The 25,103-nt window shown below is 42.9% G+C and overlaps 1 protein-coding gene across 2 annotated transcripts in view; it reads right to left on the bottom strand.

Moving 5' to 3' along the window:
• ADCY5 (adenylate cyclase 5) overlaps positions 1-25,103 on the bottom strand; it is a 417,663-nt gene that overhangs the window by 34,287 nt on the left and 358,273 nt on the right. For both annotated transcript variants that reach the window (XM_068122451.2, XM_068122452.2), the window contains exons 14-18: positions 20,180-20,335; positions 8,601-8,776; positions 3,496-3,525; positions 2,418-2,550; positions 127-390 (exon numbers count right to left, since the gene is read on the bottom strand). In XM_068122451.2, coding sequence (XP_067978552.1) covers positions 127-390; positions 2,418-2,550; positions 3,496-3,525; positions 8,601-8,776; positions 20,180-20,335 — 759 coding nt within the window. The remainder of the gene's footprint in view (positions 1-126; positions 391-2,417; positions 2,551-3,495; positions 3,526-8,600; positions 8,777-20,179; positions 20,336-25,103) is intronic.

Genomic DNA, 25,103 nt, shown 5'->3' with positions numbered 1-25,103 from the left:
GGCATCAAAATGTGAAAACTTTGGAGGGGCATGAATACTTTTGCAGGCTACTCTATTGTCTACAAATATAACATAATGGGGGGGGGGGGGGGGGGTAAGATTCAGGTAAATAGAAGGAAGCAGCACCTCATCAAAGTCGGCGATTATTTCATTAAGGAGTCGCAGACATTCGACACCCTCGTTGTTCGCCTCAAGCTCCACGTAAAACTCAGAGAAGTTGCTTATGGAGGCGAACATGACGGCAACGCACTCGCATGACTGGTAATAGAGCTCGTCGTTCCTGCGCTCACGTGCCAGGAAATGCTTGGCCACGTCACTGGGTAAGATGTTCCGTAGCAAACGGAGGTTGTATGCTTGCAGCTCCTCCATCTCTTCTTTCTCCTCCGTGGCCTAGTGGGAGGTACTGCATCATCAATCATGTGTTGAGTCATTACATTGAAGTCTTTATTTGTTCAATAAAGTTTTAAATCATGATTGTGTAGTTTCAACCTCCGAATCAATGTCCGAGCAGGTTCTACAGAGACACCATATTGGCATGAAATACACTTGGAGGCAATTGCTATTACTTCCGAGGAAGAATTAGGTAAATAAAACTAGAGTAGGGCAAATCAATGTTGCATTATTTCATGTTTTTTTTTTAAGGCATGGGATCTGTAACACCTGTAAATGAAACCCGACTGATGACAAGGGCAGAGTATTGTCTTCTCCAACAATACAGGATTTTCCCTCCAACTCCACAAAACTATCTGATTCACCCTGTGCAGAAGTCGTTTGTGCGTATAATGATAAACTATACAGTTCACACAACACCTTACCTCACACAGTCTTGAAAAAAAGGTGAAGGGAGGGGTTACCCATCCCTTTTCATTTGGATGAAGTTAGCTCAGACGTAATTGCACTGCTGGGCCCCACCATTTTGTCTGAGGCTCCATGTTTCCCCACCCTGAGATGTTCCACCGCCGCTCTATATAGCGACAAATCTGATTGGTCAAGACAAGGTACTATTTTGCCAAATTAGTGCTCAACTGAAGATTTGCAGAAGTACAAACAAGGCGATTTGGGGTCTACAGTGTTCAAAATATACAGTTCAATTGGAGTAAAAGAAAAAGCTTTGAAGGATGCGTAAAAACAAACAAACATTGAATCGGAGTCTGTGTCCACGGTCCATCTTAATCTGACCTAATATTTTAAGGTAATTCTTTCTCCACTTTTTAGGAATGCTGGAATGAAAGTTACTCGATAGTCTCTTTGTCTGAGTAATCCTGATCTTCAAATAATGAGAGGTAAATTCTCATTCCCTCCAAAACTTGCATCAAATGGTGGTTTTAATTGGATGTTAATAGGGGAACTGGGTTTGAGTGGTGGATTGATGTTGAGGTGAAAGTTAAATGGATATAACCCTCTCTTCCTTTTGCAGACTCTTCCACTGGTTGACCGTTTGTGTTGTTGTGTGTTGACCTGATCTGTTCTGCGTCCCAGCTCTTACATGAGCCTAAACCTTGTATAAAAAAGAAAAAGAAGCAGACACCAGGTGCATCACCAGGTGCAACCTCAATGTTGTTCTGATAAATGGAGCATCTCTTTCAATGCTGGCTAATCTCGCAGTCTCGCTGTCCACTCCAGAAAAATCGTCAAATGAACCAAAGTATCTATTTCCATTATTTCCATTGAAGCCCTTGTAAGAGGTTCAGTCTCTTAAATGTCTAGGCCTCACCATGAACGACCACTTGTCCTGGGCTGATCATATAGCAAAACTGGCCTGCAAAGCCAGCTGCAGAATAGGCATCCTCCATCGTTTCAAGTCATTGCTTGAAATATCAGAATTATTCACAGCCAAAAAGGTCTTTTGTCCATAGCTTAATGAAACACTGCTCTCTCCCATATGTTCTGGACCCCAGCATCACATCTCTTGGGATTATGGTCTATCTGGACTGGTCTATCTCCCTCTGCTCTCTCAGCTCTCCAACCTTCCAACCTCCATGTGTTCTCCAGGACATTCTTCCAGGAACCCACTGCTGGTTAATAACACACCTCCAGTCTTTCGCTCCTCTTTCCTCGTTCTTTGTGGAACTTTCATCTGGAGATGGTCAATCGCACTCTTCCCTCCAGAGCTTCAAGCAGCCGGTGCATCCCCATCTCTTCATCCACCATCGTGACCCGCAATCTATTCTACCCCCAATACCCCAACCATGTTCCTTTCAGGTTACTCTCTTTCCTCCCATCTTGCGTCTCCTCTCATATCCTCTTCATTAATTCCCCTGCTTGCCACATCCAGCTGTGACTTTACTGTCAATACGTCACATTTTTACCCTCTTTCACCACTCTCACATAAGCCTAGATCTTGTAAAAAGCACGAACCAAAGTTAATGAGTGAGTGCGCAAACATTGCCTATCTGCTAAGGTTGATAAGTACACACCTGCAGTTTCCAGAGGAAATCGAGACGAGCTGTTGACTCCACCTGTTGTGCATGTAAATACAATGCCAGCACGAACAGGGCCAGAATGATAGGTGTGGCAACACGTAAGGCCACGCGTTTTGGCATGCTTTCACTGTGGAAGAGGGAGTAAAAACACGAAAGTACTCAGAAAATAAATAAATAATAAGTCGATGAGTTAATCACGTGGTCAATTCAAAACCTTAGGGTTTCATAAATCAGCTATTTCATTTTTCAAGATTTCTCTGATGGTAACGGTGGTTCATGACTTCATTTCAGTGCATGCACTTTGGAGCTGTCTGCTTTTGTCACAAGTTTCTCCTTATTTTTATTACATATTTTTTGCTCCAGAAGGATTGTTTCTTTTTGGAAAAAAAAAGTACCGACATTAAAGGGTGGATTCTAAACTGGATTCTAGATTCTAAACCCAACGATTATGGTCGGTCGTTAAATGTTGGTAAGTGATGGTTAGGTTAGTGATTTTAACATTTTGCAATGGGATAGTCATAAAAGCCCAGAAGGTTCAATAATCAACTTCGATGGACGAAGTGATCTGTCTGCCTTGCCTGGTGCACTTCACACGGACTGCTAGTCCATTGGTCGACACGTGGTCAACCTGCGATGGATATCAAATGCTGTCAAAACTTTTTAATACACCAATTACCGACTGGTACAACAAACAAACACACACATACACACACTTCCTCATTCCTAAAGCCATTTCTGGGTGCAGTACCAGGTGTTTCTTGGCTGGTTTACGCATCACACCTCTCATGCACAACTCAATTAGCTCCGTTACATCATAACTTCCCATTTTAATTGTGCAATGAAACTTTTAATTTATTCTGTTGCCATAGCAACAGCAACCTTAATATAGTACATACTTCCATACTCACACCTCATGAGATGATTTTACTTATCCCAGTTTCATTGACACCTGGACAACTTATCCTTATGCAGACAATCTAACCCAACACTCCATCCACACTCCTTCCCCACACATCTCCAGCCATTCCCAATAACGCTCAGCATTGCTTAACGCAAGGTTGTACGAGCTTACCAGGTAGTAGTCGTGTTGTCTGCAAAAACCCTGTGGCGACACAGAAGGGTGGGGTTAACAGAGACATGGTGAGAAGTACGGAGGGAGACGCGTACAACATGTCATTCCTTTGCAGTCCAAAGGAAAGTGCTGCAGCAATCCTTGAAGGAGAGAGAGTGTACCAGGAAGAATCTATCTGTTAGAGTATGCTTGGCCGAGCCTTGAACTTACCTCCACAAAAAAATTCTCACTTCATCACATGATGTCATCATTATATTTCTATCAGAAGTCATGAGGAAACACAGGAGATTTTATTTTCATGAGAGTCAGTTCAAACGTCAGCCCAACCCCACTGCACAGAGAACTTGGGAAAAGGCAGAGTGTCGTGAGAAAAAAAACAACAACAGACGTTTCAATCTAAATGCAAATCCTTTCTAATTATGGCATTCACATGGTTGTCATCAGGCAAGCATTCCTGCTGATCTTGACAGGAGGACACGGCTTTGAAGGATGAGAGATTTCCATCCTTCTTTGCACCTCATTTCTTTCTCGCATGTCAAAGTTTCCTTTTCCCCCATCTCCCCAAACTCAATGTCATGTTTATCCGCCATCGATAATGACTCCTCTGTGGCTCAATAATAATAATACAATCCATCATATATATCTCCCAATTTATCTTCCACTCTTCAGGCTGTCTTCACTAACGTGATATGGTTAGTTACCTTCACCACTGCAGGTGGATGGAGGTTGTTTTAACACCTGTCTGGTTGTCTGTTTGTTTGTGAGCAGGATATCTCAAAAAGTTGTGGACAGATTCAGACGAAATTTGGTGAACTGGTTGGGTATGCGACAAAGATGAATTGGTTAGATTTTGTTGAAGATGCGCATCTGGATCTGAGAATTTTTAAGCGATTGTTCACCATTGAAAGATATAGTGTCAAAAACAATATATAGCACGATATGTCAAAAAAGGTATGGACAGACTCGGACTAAATGTGGTGGACAGATCGAGTGTGTGACAAGGACGAATTGATTAGATTTTGGTGAAGATCTTGATCCGAAAATTTCTAAAGTGATTGTTCACCATTGAGAGACAGGGTCAAAAACAATATATAGCACGAAATCTAAAAAAAGTTATGGAAGGATTCAGAGGAAATTTGGTGGACAGGTTGCATATGTGACAAGGCTGAATTGATTAGAATTTGGTCAAGATCCGGTTCTGGATCCGAGAATTTTTAAAGTGATTCTTCACCATTGAGAGACAGGGTCAAAAACAATATGAATGAATGAATGAATGAATGATCGTTTTTAGGCCATTTTCCCCGCTAGAGCGGGGGTTAGCCTTGCGGGCCCCATGACAATCATGGTTCCCTGTTTGAGGCAATGTTTTTATGGCCGGATGCCCTTCCTGACGCCAACTCTTAGTCGCCTCTAATGATGCGCAGGGATACGGTGTACCTATTCTAAACCGGGGTACACACCGTGATCATTCATCCCAGCAAGCTGGTACTCAATTTGCCGACCTCGGAAGGATGACAGGCTGAGTCAACCCTCCTGGCGTTAATTCAGCGATCGACCGGGATTCGAACCCAGGACCCTATCCCAAGCCGGCACCCTAACCACGAAGCCAACACCAGGTCAAAAACAATATATAGCAGGATATCTCCAAAAAGTTATGGTCGGATTCAGACGAAATTTTGTGGACAGGTTGGGTTTGTGACAAGGCTGAATTGATTAGATTTTGTTCAAGATCCAGTTCTGGATCCGAGAATTTTTCAAGTGATTCTTCACCATTGAGAGATGGGGTCAAAAACTATATACAGCATGATATCTCAAAAAAGTTATGGATAAATTCAGACGAAATTTGGTGGATGACTTGTTTCAACATCGGTTTATCACACATAACCTACTTTAACAGAAACTAAACCCTTTTCTCATTGTTACTTCAATTTAACTTGTTTTTGGTGAGGGCATTGAATTGGCATCCCAGAAATTGTGGGTTCAACTTTTTCGGGATTTGGATTCTCAGCTTCATGAAGCCAATTTAGTTTCAGGAAAACTGCCAAATGTTACTATTACTATTGGATTGTCGGCAAAAAACAAGCTGGCTCATTAACTTTATGGTGGGACATTCTGACTACCCCAGCTGTGATGCTTGTCCACTCAATGTATAGTTGACTGTTATTTCCTTCCTTTTGTTTACTGGAACAGGCCATTATTATGATGTTGGGCCTTAGCCTTCTCCTGTACTTTGGACTTCAAAATAGTTAAAAGAAGAATGGTTGATATAGCTCAGGATTCTGTGAAAGGTTTTAATGCACTGGAACAAGGCAACTACAAAAAGTTCAGTTGTGCCACCATGTGGTTGCAATGACAAGCTTTCTGTGTGTGATGGCCTCTCATCACATAAATAATTATATGAACCTGGGATTCCGACAGTTGTTAAAAAATAGTGTTTTTTATTGCGACAGCCAGGGGGCAGACAAGCAATGCACACACAATAATGATCATGGAAAATTTTGTATCCATTAGTATGTATTTTGGAAGATCATCACGGAGACGCAAGATGCATGGGTTCGTGATGCTACAAAAAAACAAATAATGAAAAAAGCAAGAGTGAACATTTTGTCTGGAGATTAGAAAAAATAATCGTTATTCTAATTGCTCTTTTTATAAAAAGTGAAGAGGCAAATAATTTCATTATTTAATAAGTATGCGAATATGGCAGGATTTTTTAATCCCCCTCCCCCCAACGTGAAATATATATATATATATATATACATATATATATACCTCTTCCCCCCTTTATTCATCTTTCCAAACCTTTCCCTTCTCTCACCACTCCTCCCACACCCCTTTCCTCTCTTCTCTTAACTTTCTCAATTTTTATTTTCTCAATTTAGTTCCACCTCCACCATTCCATCCTCCACAATGTGTATGTAGTGAGCCTTCATGTTTTCTATCCAATTGGGACTCACTTATCATAAGGATGACGAAGGAGTCATCTACATATGATATATGTTAAAAGGTGAAACTGTTTACCAACACCATGCCATATGTTTTGTTTTTTGGGGGTTTTTTTGGTATACAAGATCGAGGGTCGTGTAAGAGCTAACATTGATCACAAAAAGAATATCAAATCAAAATAATATCATCATATAACCATCACAAATAAAAACGACCACAAAAATAACGAAAAGAATAACTCTGCATGTTCCATTGATTGCCTCTCAATCCCATGCACTCTTTCTCTAACTTCCAGCCCCTTTCCAGTTTTCTTCCTCAAATCAATATGTAATTTCCCAAATTATAATCCCTATCTCAACATGCTCATACCTAAACCATTTACAATCTGATTTACTGTGCACAGCTCATTTCATACAAATAAGAGTCGTTAATATAGCTTTGCATCTCTTCAATTGAGAGCAGTGGGTTTCAATGAGAAGCATCTCTTGAGATTTATACATTTGCAGAAAAACTTGGTCACAATGACCACATGGCTTTGAAGGTAGGTAATTTCACTAGATCGTCAAATTCACATGTCATCTTGCTGTGGACAGGTACAAACGCAAACCGCAACATTTCATGATACATTCCCTTCCTTGGAGCTTCAATGCATTCGGTCAATCAAAGCTTGTGCATCAAAGCATTTAATTAGGCCCATCAAAGCCTGCGCAATGGTTGCCAACCTATGGTCGTTTGTTTGTCCCTGTTCTATCCCTTTTTAATGCTGAACGTCCAGCAAGGAAGCAGTACGTAGCATTTTTAAAGTCTTTAGTATGACTCGGCTGGAGACCTCCAAGACGCAGACCTACCAGACGCAGACCTAAAAGACGCAGACCTACCAACCACAGACCTACCAGATGCAGACCTCCAAAAAGCAGACCTCCAAGACGAAAACCTCCCAGACTCAGACCTCCTAAAAGCAGATCTCCTAGACGCAGATCTCCTCGACGCAGACCTTCCAGACTCAGACCTCCCAGACGCAGACCTACCAGACGCAGACCTACCAGACGCAGACCTACCAGACGCAGACCTACCAACCACAGACCTACCAGACGCAGACCTCCCAGACACAGACCTCCCAGACCCAGACCTCCCAGACCCAGACCTCCAAAAAGCAGACCTCCAAGACGAAAACCTCCCAGACTCAGACCTCCCAGACTCAGACCTCCTAAAAGCAGATCGAGACGCAGAATCCCTAGACGCAGACCTCCCAGACTCAGACCTCCCAGACTCAGACCTCCCAAACTCAGATCTCCCAGGCGAAGACCTCCCAGACGCAGACCTCCCAGACGTAGACCTCCCAGACATAGACTTCCAAAAAGCAGACCTCCCAGATGCAGACCTCCCAGACGCAGACCTACCAGACGCATACCTACCAGACGCAGACCTACCAGACGCAGACCTACCAGACGCAGACCTCCCAGACCCAGACCTCCTAAAAACAGATCTTCTAGATGCAGACCTCCCAGACTCAGACCTCCCAGACTCAGACCTCCCAGACTCAGACCTCCCAGACTCAGACCTCCCAGACTCAGACCTCCCAGACTCAGACCTCCCAGACTCAGACCTCCCAGACTCAGACCTCCCAGACTCAGACCTCCCAGACGCAGACCTCCCAGATGCAGACCTCTCAGACGCAGACCTTCCAGACGCAGACCTCCCAGATACAGACCTCCGAGACTCAGACTCAGGGCAAGATGCTTTAACCATTACACCATGGTCCTGACAGCCATGTCATTCATGTTGTGCTGAATATTCACTGGTGAGTCGTGCGAGAGATCGAGTATTGTTTTGCTCTTCTGAAAGGTAGCGCAAATGTGGCCCAAAATAAATTTGCAAATCCTCACTCCAAAGAATTGTCCTAATAATTATGTCATGGCATCCTCAAGTGCCATCCTTTACCCAGGTTACATGTTATCCGTTGCCATCCATTGAAAATCCTTTTGAGAATGGGAACGAAGTCGAATTGTTTTGTGGCTTTTTGTGTATGTTAATCGAGGAAGGTAAGGTTGCTATAGCTCTGCATGATTAAGTCACAGTCAACCTGGCCAGGACATGACTTTCCAGTTGATATGCAACATCAATCGCTCAGTAACACTCCACAATAACGGAACACTTACATGGCATTTGCCTCGACGAGCAAGTCGTAGGAGTCAAAGAGTTGACCTTGTGGCACCTCCAGGAGCAGTATGTAAAGAAGTTGGGTGAGCAGCATGAGCAGCAGTTTACCGATGCTGCTGATTTGCAAAAAGCCTGCACAAGCCAGCAAGCTCAGCAGAACGCAGTCTGTGAAGTACTGCAGGCAGGGTGGAAGAAAAGATGCGACACCGTGGTCATCTCATTTGTAGGGTTTTTGGCTTGGGTTACCTAGGCGCACTTCCTCCATCGGGCCCCTTCATCTTGAAGTAATTGTTGGTTCACGAGTTATCAAGTGACCACTATATTCGTCATGTGTGTACGTCTGTCTGTGTGTGTGCCTGTCTGTCCGCAGCATAACTACCCGATGATAGCATCCAATCTTGATGAAACTTGGGTGGGAGGTTGATATCATGATCTAGTTGTGTCCTGCCTAGAGTGGGCGTATTGCGCCCATTGTGGGTGGAGCTACGCCCGAAAAAGATGTCTTTTTAGGGGGTAATCGAGTTCAAACTACATCTTCTCCGAGGGGTTTTTTGTGGAATCTGACAGGGGTTTCGATATTTGGTTCGGCCAATGTCATGTGTCTAGCCCCACGGAGCTCGATTTTTCATTTTCGCCCCCAAGGTCGAGGTCACAAGGTCACGAAATTTAGAAAAGTCGATTTTTGATGGTTTTATTACATTGTTCGCTTCCTGATTGGGTGAAATGTCGTACATGGTCTTATATTATCACATACATCATGAAATACAAGTTTGCAAAAAAATTTCACAATCCTCGACCTTTGACCTTTGAAGGTCACAAAGGTCAAAGTTTCAAAGTTGTCGGAATCAAACCAAATTTTCGGTATTGTGTAGCTAACTAACCTCATAACTGATTATACATTATTTTCTATCTCATTTCAAGGTCAGTAACCTTCGTTTTGACATTTAAAGGTCACAAAGGTCAAATTTTCAAAGTTGTCGGAATCGAACCGAATTTTCGGTATTGTGTAGCTAACTAGTCTCATAACAGATAATACATTCCTATTTATATATTTTCAATGACGGTTTTGACCTTTGTCGTTGAATACCGCTCGCTCGTGAACCATCGTCGTCTCCTGACTTGTCATTGTCTATCGTCAAGGGATTCAATGATGAATTTGGCTAACTGGTTGCATCATCGCCAAGGAAGGCATGGCTGTCGACTACTGATACTGTACCTTCTGCTGAAAATTAGGGAAGGAATTTGGAATTTGGTCTGGGTATCCGCCACACGGTGGGATGTCTATTGCCCACCTAGGTAATTCTTGCTGTTGGGCCCCCAGCTTAACGTCCATGTGAGGGACTCATTGATGCAATGCCCTGTCTAAGAAGCACCAACTGTATAGTTTACAGTCGGGGCAGAATCGAACCAGACTAGATAGCTCAAACACAAGTGCACTACCTATCTCTGCGTCATCCTGTCAGACCAATGAGCAGTTCGGGGGTGTCTTGCTCATGTATGAACTGGTGATACCCAAACGATACAGCTCCGGAAAGTCTCATTTCACCGGAATTGTAAGAACAGAGGAGCAGAAAATGCAAAAGCACAGCCATCTTGAGGATTTGTCAAATTCACAAATGTTCATACAAGTCCACCATTTTAGCCACAGAGCGGCCTTTATCAGGGACTAAAACAGGCCACGTTCACCTTACGGAGGTTGCAGTGGCACCGGCCTGAAAGTAGAACAAGAGACCCAGGTAACCATTCTCATTTGGAAAACTGCATGTGCTTAAAAGAAAACTTCTTCAAAACATGTCAAGTAATATTCGAAATGGACAGGCCTCCCACACTTAAGTATTGTGGTTGAAAAGGTCCAACAGGTAATAACAGTTGTAGATTTGTGCTTTTGTGAGAGGGAATGGATGCGGAATACACTTAAGTCATCGTCCTTACGCCAGCTGTGCGCAAATCTAAGATTTTGCAAATATATTGGTTGGTTGCGTTTGTGGTTCTGTCTGTCTGTTTGTTTGTCACCGATCGTCACGAAACTTCACCTAGTTGTAGAGGTCGTCTCAATTGAGAAGCCTATTGATTTTGAGGTCAAAGGTCAAAGGTCATCTGGAGGTCAAATTTCTAAAATCGTCATTTTAAATGTGATTGACTTGAAAATTGAATAGCATTTGTATATTGAGTCATTAAATTGGGAAATTAACTATTTTTGAGGTCAAAAGGTCAAAGGTCAACTCAAGGTCAAATTTTCAAAATCATACATTTTCATCTGAAAAGCCATCAATTTTCAAACGATTTACCTGGAATTTGAACAGCATTTGCATATCGAGTCAATAAATTGGTAACCGTACAATTTTTGAGGTCAAAAGGTCAAAGATCAACTCAAGGTCGAACTTCCAAAATCATCAATTTTCATCTGGAAAACCGTCACTTTTCATCCTGTTGACCCGAGCTTTGATCAAGATCGTCAATTATAATCTTGATGAAATGGACAATTTGCTGTATAAATGGAAAACTTTTAAGACGGCGGGGGTGGGGTTGGGGGGGGGGGGGGATTTTGCAAGTATCGTGCTCCGCATGATGTCTTCTTGTTTATTTGTTGCCAATACCGAAATGACTTGGCAAGCACACTTGATTTTGAGGTTTTCATTTTAATTTTATTCTTGTTCCAACAGGTGATCTGGCAGAATAGCGGAGAGGTATATGCCTTATAGATGTGCACACTACTTTTTGAACTGTCTGGCCTGAGTTTGAATGTCGAACCAGCTATAAAGTGCCACGCCTGCTCTTTTGCGCTTGCTGGGTGAGGTACCAATGTGTGCACCAGCTAACCTGAACAGATGGAGACAGGACACCCTTGAAACATCAAGCTCGGCCACAGTTCATATCGTAGAGTCAGGAATCGAACACGGACTCGGCAGCTTAAAAGGAAAGTAACCTCTGAGCTTTTCTGCCAGCCACAGTCATTTCCATATTTCTTACTATCGATTTGTACTTTCTGCAGAGGATAAATCGCTATCGTTAATTATTAAAGATAATTTAAAGCCTTTTAAATGTGTTATGTCAAACGTCGGATCAATGCAATTAGTTTCAGCTTCGAGCATCGGCAATTGTGCTTTCTGCCAGGAATCGAAGTTTCACCAGCATTAAAAATTCACACGAGGAAGAAGTGTGTTGTTTTAAAGGACAATTTTTTTTTTACCTGTCTCTGGTCTACTCAAGGGCTGACAGAATAGCCTACAGGTATGCGCGACCGCCCCTGAGCTGTCTAGCCTCGGCTATTTATTTAGGGTGTGCTGTATTTCATAAAGACACGTCATCATCAGTGGAGTTCTGCTCCTTCCAACATATCTAAATTGGTGTGACCCTCGCATTAAATGAATGTAGGTGAGTGGTACACAAGCATTTCCCTGTTTATGTACTTCCGCTTTCCTCCTAACCTGGAAAGGGTATCTGCAACTCACCAACGACGACCCCCATGGATCGACTGGCAACCGACTCCACCGCAACCGGCCACAGCAGCACGCTCAAGCTTCCAGACTCGTCTGGCATTCACAGCCCCGGCCTCCCTTGCCCTGCTCTTAAAAGGGCAAGCCTTTACCAACCGAACAAAACCCACGCGGCCACAGATCAATCCACTTGCCACCAGCGCCTGGTACTTGTCGCCATGGCAACGCGGGGTAGCCACCTTTTTATTGAACAAATGATAATAAACGGGAGGTGAGGATCTGTGCGACTTGAAGCATCCTACTCTACATCTGCTATAAACTGCGTCTTTTTTTTGTTATTTTACACTCGGCTGTTCAGCAAGCATCCACGCACGGAAGTCAATGTGATTGAAGGGGACCAGGCAGGTAACACCAGGCAGGTAACACCAGGATGCTTTCGTCGTCTTTGAGTAAAACCGAGTAGGAATAAAAATTACAGGCACCGTCAGTTATTCAGTAAAACAATGGTGAAAATGTGTATTTTTATGTCTTTTGGTGGTCGAATCGAGGTAAAAAGTACCACTTTGGGCTTGGAAAAGGTTACCCGGCTCTGAGCTGGCCATTTGGAGTGCTAATCCAGTTCCAATGAAGTGCTTTTCTCATCGCTTCACGGTAAAGGTATTTTGAATTGCAGGGTGAATAAACAATTTTAAGTCGGGCTGTCTGCAGAAAATTTAAATACAAGGAGCCGAATGGCGGTGTGAGACGCAACGGTGTGGGCAGCCTTAGGTGTTTGTTACGTGGCCTTGAGCCAAAGGTCAAAATAGGCCAAATTTCTAAAATCCTCAATTTTCATCCAATTAACTTGAAATTTGAAGAGGATTTGTATATCTGGTCAATAAATTCAACCACCAATTATATTTTAGGTCAACATAGGACAAAGGTCAAAATAGGCCAAATTTCTAAAATCCTCAATTTTCGTCCAATTAACTTGAAATTTGAAGAGGATTTGTATATCTGGTCAATAAATTCAACCACCAATTATATTTTAGGTCAACATAGGACAAAGGTCAAAATAGGCCAAATTTCTAAAATCCTCAATTTTCGTCCAATTAACTTGAAATTTGAAGAGGATTTGTATATCTGGTCAATAAATTCAACCACCAATTATATTTTAGGTCAACATAGGCCAGAAGGTCAAAATAGGCCAAATTTCTAAAATCCTGAATTTTCATCCAATTAACTTGAAATTTGAAGAGGATTTGTATATCTGGTCAATAAATTCAACCACCAATTATATTTTAGGTCAACATAGGCCAGAAGGTCAAAATAGGCCAAATTTCTAAAATCCTCAATTTTCGTCCAATTAACTTGAAATTTGAAGAGGATTTGTATATCTGGTCAATAAATTCAACCACCAATTATATTTTAGGTCAACATAGGCCAGAAGGTCAAAATATGCCAAATTTCTAAAATCCTGAATTTTCATCCAATTAACTTGAAATTTGAAGAGGATTTGTATATCTGGTCAATAAATTCAACCACCAATTATATTTTAGGTCAACATAGGCCATGTTTCTAAAGTCCTCAATTTTCATCTGGTTGACTTGAAATTTGAAGAGGATTTGTATATCTGGTCAATAAATTCAACCACCAATTATATTTTAGGTCAACATAGGCCAAAATGTCAAAATAGGCCAAATTTCTAAAATCCTCAATTTTCGTCCAATTAACTTGAAATTTGAAGAGGATTTGTATATCTGGTCAATACATTCAACCACCAATTATATTTTAGGTCAACATAGGCCAGAAGGTCAAAATAGGCCAAATTTCTAAAATCCTGAATTTTCATCCAATTAACTTGAAATTTGAAGAGGATTTGTATATCTGGTCAATAAATTCAACCACCAATTATATTTTAGGTCAACATAGGCCAAAGGTCAAAATAGGCCAAATTTCTAAAATCCTCAATTTTCATCCAATTAACTTGAAATTTGAAGAGGATTTGTATATCTGGTCAATAAATTCAACCACCAATTATATTTTAGGTCAACATAGGCCAGAAGGTCAAAATAGGCCAAATTTCTAAAATCCTCAATTTTCGTCCAATTAACTTGAAATTTGAAGAGGATTTGTATATCTGGTCAATAAATTCAACCACCAATTATATTTTAGGTCAACATAGGCCAGAAGGTCAAAATAGGCCAAATTTCTAAAATCCTCAATTTTCGTCCAATTAACTTGAAATTTGAAGAGGATTTGTATATCTGGTCAATAAATTCAACCACCAATTATATTTTAGGTCAACATAGGCCAGAAGGTCAAAATAGGCCAAATTTCTAAAATCCTGAATTTTCATCCAACTAACTTGAAATTTGAAGAGGATTTGTATATCTAGTCAATAAATTCAACCACAAACTATTTTTGAGGTCAACATAGGCCAAAATGTCAAAATAGGCCAAATTTCTAAAATCCTCAATTTTAGTCCAATTAACTTGAAATTTGAAGAGGATTTGTATATCTGGTCAATAAATTCAACCACCAATTATATTTTAGGTCAACATAGGCCAAAATGTCAAAATAGGCCAAATTTCTAAAATCCTCAATTTTCATCCAATTAACTTGAAATTTGAAGAGGATTTGTATATCTGGTCAATAAATTCAACCACCAATTATATTTTAGGTCAACATAGGCCAGAAGGTCAAAATAGGCCAAATTTCTAAAATCCTGAATTTTCATCCAATTAACTTGAAATTTGAAGAGGATTTGTATATCTGGTCAATAAATTCAACCACCAATTATATTTTAGGTCAACATAGGCCAGAAGGTCAAAATATGCCAAATTTCTAAAATCCTGAATTTTCATCCAATTAAGTTGAAATTTGAAGAGGATTTGTATATCTGGTCAATAAATTCAACCACCAATTATATTTTAGGTCAACATAGGCCAAAATGTCAAAATAGGCCAAATTTCTAAAATCCTCAATTTTCATCCAATTAACTTGAAATTTGAAGAGGATTTGTATATCTGGTCAATAAATTCAACCACCAATTATATTTTAGGTCAACATAGGCCAGAAGGTCAAAATAGGCCAAATTTCTAAAATCCTGAATTTTCATCCAACTAACTTGAAATTTGAAGAGGATTTGTATATCTAGTCAATAAATTCAACCACAAACTATTTTTGAGGTCAACATAGGCCAAAATGTCAAAATAGGCCAAATTTCTAAAATCCTCAATTTTAGTCCAATTAACTTGAAATTTGAAGAGGATTTGTATATCTGGTCAATAAATTCAACCACCAATTATATTTTAGGTCAACATAGGCCAGAAGGTCAAAATATGCCAAATTTCTAAAATCCTCAATTTTCATCCAATTAACTTGAAATTTGAAGAGGATTTGTATATCTGGTCAATAAATTCAACCACCAATTATATTTTAGGTCAACATAGGCCAAAATGTCAAAATAGGCCAAATTTCTAAAATCCTCAATTTTCATCCAATTAACTTGAAATTTGAAGAGGATTTGTATATCTGGTCAATAAATTCAACCACCAATTATATTTTAGGTCAACATAGGCCAGAAGGTCAAAATAAGCCAAATTTCTAAAATCCTGAATTTTCATCCAATTAACTTGAAATTTGAAGAGGATTTGTATATCTGGTCAATAAATTCAACCACCAATTATATTTTAGGCCAGAAGGTCAAAATATGCCAAATTTCTAAAATCCTGAATTTTCATCCAATTAACTTGAAATTTTAAGAGGATTTGTATATCTGGTCAATAAATTCAACCACCAATTATATTTTAGGTCAACATAGGCCAAAATGTCAAAATAGGCCAAATTTCTAAAATCCTCAATTTTCGTCCAATTAACTTGAAATTTGAAGAGGATTTGTATATCTGGTCAATAAATTCAACCACCAATTATATTTTAGGTCAACATAGGCCAGAAGGTCAAAATAGGCCAAATTTCTAAAATCCTGAATTTTCATCCAACTAACTTGAAATTTGAAGAGGATTTGTATATCTAGTCAATAAATTCAACCACAAACTATTTTTGAAGTCAACATAGGCCAAAATGTCAAAATAGGCCAAATTTCTAAAATCCTCAATTTTAGTCCAATTAACTTGAAATTTGAAGAGGATTTGTATATCTGGTCAATAAATTCAACCACCAATTATATTTTAGGTCAACATAGGCCAGAAGGTCAAAATAGGCCAAATTTCTAAAATCCTGAATTTTCATCCAATTAACTTGAAATTTGAAGAGGATTTGTATATCTAGTCAATAAATTCAACCACAAACTATTTTTGAGGTCAACATAGGCCATGTTTCTAATGTCCTCAATTTTCATCTGGTTGACTTGAAATTTGAAGAGGATTTGCATACCAAGTCACTGAATTCAACCACCAATTATTTTTGAGGTCATCATTGGCCAACAACTTATTTTAGAGATTCCACAAGTATCGTGCTATGCACGACATATTTCTTGTTTGTTTGTTTGTCTGGCGATATCTCAGCCATCTTTTGAGCTAGGAAGCTGAAATTTCGGCACAATAGTGAGCACGTGCTTTGGCAAAAACGATATTTTTTGGGGGATTATTTCAATTAATTGATTAATTACTTAATTATTATCGATTAATCAAGTACTTATTTATTTCCTTTCTCATTGGGGCAATATCTCAGGCACCTTTTGAGTTGGAAAGTTGATATTCAGACACAACAGTGACCAATGATTTGGCTGTAAATGATATTTTTGATTTATTGATTAATCAATTAATCAATTATTTAAGTAATAAATTAAACTATATTTAAGTTTTAAGTATTTAAACTAAACTATATTTAATATTTAAGTAATTAATTTAAGTAATTAAGTAATTAATTTAAGTAATTAATCTTTCCTGGGAAAACCACATTTCAAATCTGGCCTCCAAAGCCAGTCGCCGACTGGGCATCCTCCGTCGTGCGAAGTCCTTCCTTGGCACACCTGAGCTCCTCACCACATACAAGGCTTTCATCCGCAGCTCTATGGAATACTGCTCTCCCCTCTGGTCTGGTGCTCCTGCCTCACACCTAGCTCGTCTTCACGCTGTTGAAACCAAAGCGTTCAGAATCATTGGAATCTCCCACGATGAAGCTAACTCCAAGGGCCTTTCACTCACTCACCGCAGGCAGGTTGGTGGTCTTTCCGTCTTCTACCGACTCCTCTCTGGCCTTGCCCCCCCCCCCCCCCAGCTCTCTCTGGGCTCTGTCCCCCAAATATTCCTACAGGTCGCACAAGATCTGCCTGCAACCCTCTTATGGTTAAACTGCCAAAATCAAGACTTTCTGCTCACCTTCACTCCTTCATTCCTCTTTTCTCCTGCCTCTGGAACAAACTCCCTCACTCTCTTCAATCCCACTCCACCCTCCAGGTCTTTAAAACAGCTGTTCACCACCATCTCTTATCCTCCCCCATCCAAAACCTTGATCTTTTCTACCCCCGCTAATTTCGGTCCCCTTGCGTTTTATACCTCTCTTTATATACCTTTATACCTTTTATACCTCTTTTATACCTTTTATACCTGTTTTATACCTCCTCCTCTCTATAAACCCTCCCCCTTCCCATGCCTCCTCCCCCCAAGCCCTCTCCCTCCCACACTTCTCCCTGCTCTCAAATGTTGTGGTTGTGTGCTTCCCCTTCTCTCCCCATCTTGTCTTCTGCTCCCTCTTTTTGTATATTTTGTTTGTCTGGTTGATTTGTTTGTGAAATAAATGTTAGCTCTTCCACGAGCCTCGATTCAGTATACAAAAAAAAAATTAAAAAAAAAAAAAATTATTTATTTCGATTAATGACTTATTTAATTAATTTTCAAAAAGTTAAGCTTGGGATGAAACTGGTGGTTGAGGTATGCTATTAGCCAATTGATTAAGACATTATTTTACGATAATTGTTTATTGATTTTAATTATGCAATTAATCAATCAATTGTTGCACACCTCTCCCTCCGAATGCTGTCTCTATGTGCAGCACAGCGATATCGCCGGGAGCCAGAGGCGCCCCAGCAATGCTGCGTGATGGAGGATATTATTTATTTATTTGGCATGGGGGATCTTTGAATGTATCTGTACTTGTTATTTTTTTGTTGTTGTTACATTCATCTAAGGTTCATTATAGCCTGGTGTTGGCTTAGCGGTTAGGGTGCCGGCTTGGGATCATAGGATCCTGGGTTCGAATCCCGGTCGATCGCTGAATTAACACCAGGGGGGTTGACTCAGCCTGTCATCCTTCCGAGGTCGGCTAATTGAATGCCAGTTCACTGGAAATTCCCTGTGTGTCGCAAGAGGCGACTAACAGAGTTGGCGGCAGGAAGGGCATCCGGCCATAAAACATTGCTTCAAAAAGGGGACCAAGGTGCCTGAAAAAGGCCCAACCACTGTTCTGCGGGGGGAAATGGCCTCTAAAGGCGGTTCTTCTATTCATCTAAGGTTCATAATGGAGCTTGTCCATAAAGCAAACGCAGGGGAACGAAATTAGTAGACACGAGTAGATAATGGGCAAACGCGTGTATGGTATTTGGGATTTCAACCTGGTTTCTCCCTCATAATGAGCTTGGAGTTCTGATGGGAACACTGACAGGCCTTTGCTGAATTTGCTAGAAGTTTGACAAGCTCATTATGAGCAAGCTTTGCAAGGATTGCCATTTAAACACGAAATGAGGTAGAGACGTGGGTGCTGCCTCTCACACTCCTTGCTCTTAGTGACTGTCAACCTGATTCAATTTATACATCATAGATATGCAAAGAAGAGGTAACTCAGGAATTTAATTAAAGAAAACATTTCACTCCACTTTCATGGGTCAAGACACACCTGGCGGGATGGAAAAGGTCGGGGAAGGGGTCGGGGGTTACTAAGTGGGAGGTCCGAACAGTGGATGTTACATATCTGATCTAAGTGTTCATGTTTCATTGGTCAAATTATTTCAGCCCAGGAAATAAAAGTTGTGTTCAATAACCGCTCGCAAAATGACCTGCGTTTACAGTCGCGTGATCCACGGATTGAATTTTTGTTGACCTAATCGATCTCACTTGAGCTATTCCAGAAAGGCATGCCACCCAGGATGCTCAAAGATCAGAGCCAAAGGAAATAAAAGAGAAAAGGTTATTTCAACTTATTCCCAATGGGAGAGAAAGAGCTCTTTTTTTCTGTGATACAGAATATGCTTTCGTCAGAAGAAATAGTCTGCAGTCTCGAAAGTCAGATTAATTCTTGCAACTACAAAACACGATGGATGACAGAATGTAATTAAAGTTGGTTATGATTACAAGAAAACAATAGGGGCAATACCCCTGGCGCTCACCTGGTAAAATAAAGCAGTATACTACACTGACTAAAGGTATTTTAAACCAATTTAAAGGTTGCTAGAAGACAGGGCACCATGTAGAATCATAATGACGTAATCTTAAAAAAAAAAAATACCCATTTTAGGGGACCCCATCTTCCCAACCCATAGACTCCCTTAGACCTCAATTTTTTTAAATGTCGTGAACAAACGTTGGTACATCGGAACATTGTGGTCAAGTTTCATCGGAATTGCATGTGTAGTTTTTGAAAAGAAAGCAAATACCTATTCTGCGGGGGGGGGGGGGGGGGGGAGTTGGGGGCAAACACCCATAGGCATCCTTAGGGCCAGCTTCTTTTTTATGCTGTGAACAAACCTAGGTACATCACGGGTGATGAAGGTTGTGGTCAAGTTTCATCGAAATTGTGAGTGTAGTTTCAGAGGAAAAAACAAATTCCTATTTTGGGGGGTCAAACCTGGATTCCCTTTGACCCCAATTTTTTTCATGCTGTGAACATGCTTGAGTTGCAACATCTCAACGATAATTTGTGCCAAGTTTGGTCACAATCCTATAAGCAGTTTCGGAGAAGAAGTTGTAAGTGTTAACAGACTGATGGACGGGTGATGTGCCATCGCAAACGCTCCCTGGAGCTAAATTCAAGGTGAGCTAAAAAGAAGTGACTGAAAGTTATATTGTCCTCGAAACGAGGTAGGAAAGCTATATTTCAGAAAATATTGACTTTTTCTTTTGATATATAGTTTGGAAATACTTTGACCATCATGGTTTTGTTTAAAGACTACCATAATGTGAAAGAAACACGATATGACCTACGTTAGGGAAGCTGCAATATGGCCTGTCAGAGGGACATGGTGCTGGTCCTGCCAAGGTCATGTTCAGCGAGTGCAGGTGGCAAGCAGTCACCTCCACGGGAGTCACATTGAATCCCGCTGCTGTGCACATCCTCACGTCTTCTGTACTGCATACGAACTGCACAATACCATCACAGAATCAATGTAACACCTGGATGTAACAAATAAAGAGTAAAATACACCGATTAACTCAAATGCGGAGATGAAGCAGATATTGAACCAAAATGATGTAAAAAATGAAAAAGATAAAAATTCCCAACCGGCAACGCCATTTTTTGGACCAACATTAATGGTTAGTATCCATCACAATTAATACTGTACTTTCACTGAGAATCCAAATCTGGACTAAAGATTGTCTGTCTGTCAAATGTACTGATTTAGCAATGTGGGAGTCACCGAGTTTGGCAGTATGACAACCCAATATAGACTTTCCCAGGATTATTTCCTGAGCTGTCTGAAGTCCCTCCAGAAGGAATTCATGATATCTCACATGTGGCTGTCCAGACTTCAGCACAAGAGGGTTTGTAGGGAAGGAATGCCCACTGGGCATCTTGCCTCCGCGGGTTAGATAGCCAGCTCCATGATTAGTGACAATGACTTTTGTCAATATATCCACCATGAGTTATTTTGGACCTCAGAAAACGTCTCCATCATCAAAGACATGGTAGTTTCTTGGCATATCCAGTCTTAACACTTGTTCTTCACTAGATGGTATTCATAGAATATATATCCTGCACAGTCAAATTTGTGCCAGCCAACTCTTCTGTTTTTGAACGCTTTTTGTTAATCCAATATGGCTGCCAGACAACGTGAGCGATGACATCATAAATTTATATTCTCTAATATAATTGTTGCATAGATCATGCTCAATAAATTTCAAACGTATCAGACTAAGCATCGTCCCTGTCGAATTATGACATCATAATTATGGCACCAATGCCGTTACCGTTAACAACACCTACTCCACATATGGAGTTCTTTCCAATGAGCCATGTTTCAATTTTTTTCCATGGAGCGGTTTTGAAGATAGAGGTGCAACGTTTTTTGGTTTTTCCAAGATGACGCCTGTACCACATGACCTATGACGTCATAATTATTAAAACATTCTACAGGAGGAGGCCCTCCTATTGTGAAAATTTCATGTCACTCGGACCAAGAATTGCAGAGAACAAAAAAATTCATACTGATCGAATAAAGCATTGTACTTGTCGAATTATGACGTCATAATTAAGGTACCGATGACATCATCATTAACATATCTTATTCCCCAAGAGGAGTACTTGACAATGAGCCATGTTTCAATTTTTTCCATGGAGCGGTTTCAGAGATATGGAGGTGCAACTTTTTTCGATTTTTCCAAGATGGCGCCTGTACCATGTGACCTATGACGTCATAATTATCATTAAAACATTTTATACAAGAGGAGCTCCTCATATTCTGAAAATTTCGTGTCGATCGGACTAACAGTTGCAGAGGAATTTTTTTTTTTCATTCTGAACGGATTAAGCATTGTACTTGTCGAATTATGACGTCATAATGAAGGCACCGGGCATCTTGATGCTGATCGAATGACATCATCATCAACAAATCTTATTCCCCATGTGGAGTACTTGACAATGAGCCATGTTTCAATTTTTTCCATTGAGCGGTTTGGGAGATATAGAGGTGTGACGTTTTTCCAAGATGGCGTCTGTACCACGTGACTTATGACGTCATAATTATGAATAAAAAAATTATACAAGTGGTGGCGCTCCTGTGGTAAAATTTTGTGTCAATCGGACCAACGGTTGCTGAGAAAATGAAGTTTAAAAATGCAGACACGTATGCCACACTTACGGGAGTACGTACTCAACCGAATGCCTAACCCTGCATTTCGCTTCGCGAGCACAGGGTAATGAAGTCCAGACAGAATCAGTCATTGATTCATGAAAACCAGCCAGGTCAAATTGCCACTCACGATCCACAAGGCTATATTAGGAAGGAGCTGGCCATTTGGCCCATCATACCTGTGCTCCATCAACACCACTAATGTCTGTTGGGAAAGGGAAACCATCTGTCTCCTTTGATCAATCATAAAGGAGATGTTGCATCATTGTGGAGGAATGCCTACATACAAGTATCCATTATTAGATATGGCCTCGTAAACTTCATAACTGCGGCCAGCAATTTAATGGAACCAACTATTGCAGACAGGTGACCCAAACTCCTCCATATTGGCCATCTCACTAATTACCAGCCATCTACCTGGTTTCTCTTATCTACACTTAACCATGGATATAGTTTCACTTCTCACTGAGAAACGGACGATTGCTTTGAATCTCTGGAAAATGGTCATGTAGCGGCTACCGCTGGGTTTTCACAATCGCCTTGCACCTATCAAGGACGCGGAGCGATCACCATGCCGGGCTCGTCCAGGACGCCCGGGCAGGCTCGCCCTCAACTTGCCAGGCCACAGCCAGGACGCTGGGCCACGCCCCCTCTCGCCTTTCCTGGGCAAACGCTCCGGGATAATATGTATATACGTATATTGCTGCCCGATAAACGGGCTTTTCAGAGTGCCTGAGTGTTTGGTTTGATTAAAGCAACTCGGATGAATTCCAGCTTTTTGTCGCGTCCATTCTTCCGATCGACGTGGGAGCCCCAGCTCCTTCATTGGTGACCTACCGACATGGACATGGCAGTCGCCCTTAAACTGCCTACCTTCTGGGAGGCTCAGGCGGCGGTTTGGTTCGCACAGGCGGATTCCCTGTTCGCCCTGCGAGGCATCACGGCCGACGACACCCGCTTCCACCATGTGGTAGCAGCGCTCGGTTCGGCCACCGCGGCCCGCGCCCTGAGCCTCCTCGAGAGCCCGCCAGCCGCTGACAAATACGGCGCGATTAAGAAGCTTCTCCTCGACGCTTTCGCCCTCCCATCGGCGGAACGCGCACGGCGCCTGCTCGACCTGCCCGAGCTCGGCGACATGCGCCCTTCCGAGCGAATGGACTACATGCTTTCACTGCTCGGCGAGCACTCTCCGGCATTCCTGTTCCGGGAGCTGTTCCACCGTCAGCTGCCTAACCCGGTACGCCTCGCCCTGGCAAGCACGACGATCACAGATCCCCGGGCCCTTGCCAGAGAAGCCGACAAGATCTCCGCCGCAGGTCAGCGCATCGCAGCGGCGACATGGGACCCACCGCCGTCCGACGCAACACCCATGGCGCCCGAGCACCCGGCAAGGTCGACGACCGAACTGCCGACGCAATTGGCGGCCGCTACACCGAGCCGACCACCTCCAGCACGACGACCGGGGCCTCCACCTGACCAAGCGTGGTGTTACTATCATGCCAGGTTCGGACAGAAGGCCCGGACATGCCGACCCCCGTGCACCTTCGGCAGGCCGGGAAACGGCCGGGCCGGCGTTCATTACCAGCCATGAGCGCCGGCCACACGGGCAACTTACTGTTCATCACGGATAAAGCGTCCAGACGGCACTTCCTGTGCGACACCGGCGCCCAACTGAGCGTCATACCCGCCTCTGACCAGGACAGGCAGTCCGCGGTTTGCGGCCCCTCCTTGGTTGTGGCCAACGGATCGACCATCCGCACCTTCGGCCCACGCAACGTCACCCTCTGCTTCGGCGGCCAATGCTTTGCTTGGACGTTTGTAACCGCAAACGTGCCCATGGCTCTGCTAGGCGCCGACTTCCTCTGCGCACACGGACTGCTGGTGGACGTCCAACGGCGTCGTTTAATCAACGCCGAAACCTTCAGCTCCCTGGTATGCACATTGAGCAGCTCCGCGCCGACCGAGCTGGCATGCGCCGTCCTGGCGGCGAACGGGTTTGCTCGCCTGCTCACGGAGTTCCCGGCCCTCACGCGGCCGACGTTTTCGGCCGTCGCAGTACGGCATGGGATCGAGCACCACATACCAACCACGGGCCCACCGGTCTACGCCAGGGCCCGCCGCCTCGACCCAGCCAAGCTCGCCGTGGCGAAGGCCGAATTCGACGCGTTGGAGCACCCCGGCATCGTGCGGTGCTCCGATAGCGCGTGGGCCTCGCCACTGCACATCGTGCCAAAGCTGGGGGGTGGATGGCGCCCGTGTGGCGACTACCGCCGTCTCAATGACGCTACCACCCCCGACAGGTACCCGATCCTGCATATCCAAGACTTCTCCGCCCGTCTGGCGGGACGGGTCATTTTTTCGAAAATTGATCTCATACGGGGATATCACCAGGTACCTGTCAGGGCGGCCGACGTCCCTAAAACGGCAGTCATCACGCCGTTCGGCTTATTCGAATTCTTGCGGATGCCGTTTGGTCTCAAGAACGCGGCTCAGGCGTTCCAGCGCTTGATGGACGGCGTGCTGCGTGACCTGCCGTTCCTTTTCGTTTACCTGGACGACATCCTCGTCGCCAGCACGTCCCGGGCCGAGCACCTCCTCCACCTCCGAACACTGTTCGGGCGCCTCAGCGAGCACGGCCTCATCGTCAACCCGGCCAAATGCCACTTTGGCACGACGGCCGTTGATTTTTTGGGCCACCACATCACCAAGAACGGGGCCGTGCCGCTGCCAACCAAGGTCGAGGCCATCACCACGTTCCCGCGTCCCCGCACCGTAAAGGCCCTGCAGGAATTCCTGGGAATGGTGATTTTTTATCACCGCTTCGTGCCCCGCGCTGCTCAACTCATGCGGCCCCTCTACGAAGCCCTCCGGGGCAAGCCGGCCAAGCACGACATCGCCTGGTCCGCAGCAATGGATGCGGCCTTCCAAAGCTCAAAGCGGGCCCTCGCCGACGCAACACTGCTCGCTCACCCGGTGCTCAACGCTCCCATCGCCCTCACCACGGATGCCTCCGACTACGCGGTGGGCGCCGTACATGAGCAATGGGTGAACGGGGTTTG

The sequence above is a fragment of the Myxine glutinosa genome, chromosome 7 (assembly GCF_964187855.1).
Source record: "Myxine glutinosa chromosome 7, kmMyxGlut1.1, whole genome shotgun sequence".
NCBI classification, from domain to species: Eukaryota; Metazoa; Chordata; class Myxini; order Myxiniformes; family Myxinidae; genus Myxine; species Myxine glutinosa.
The sequence above is the reverse complement of the archived record's forward strand: the minus strand, read 5'-3'. Positions and strand labels throughout refer to the sequence as shown.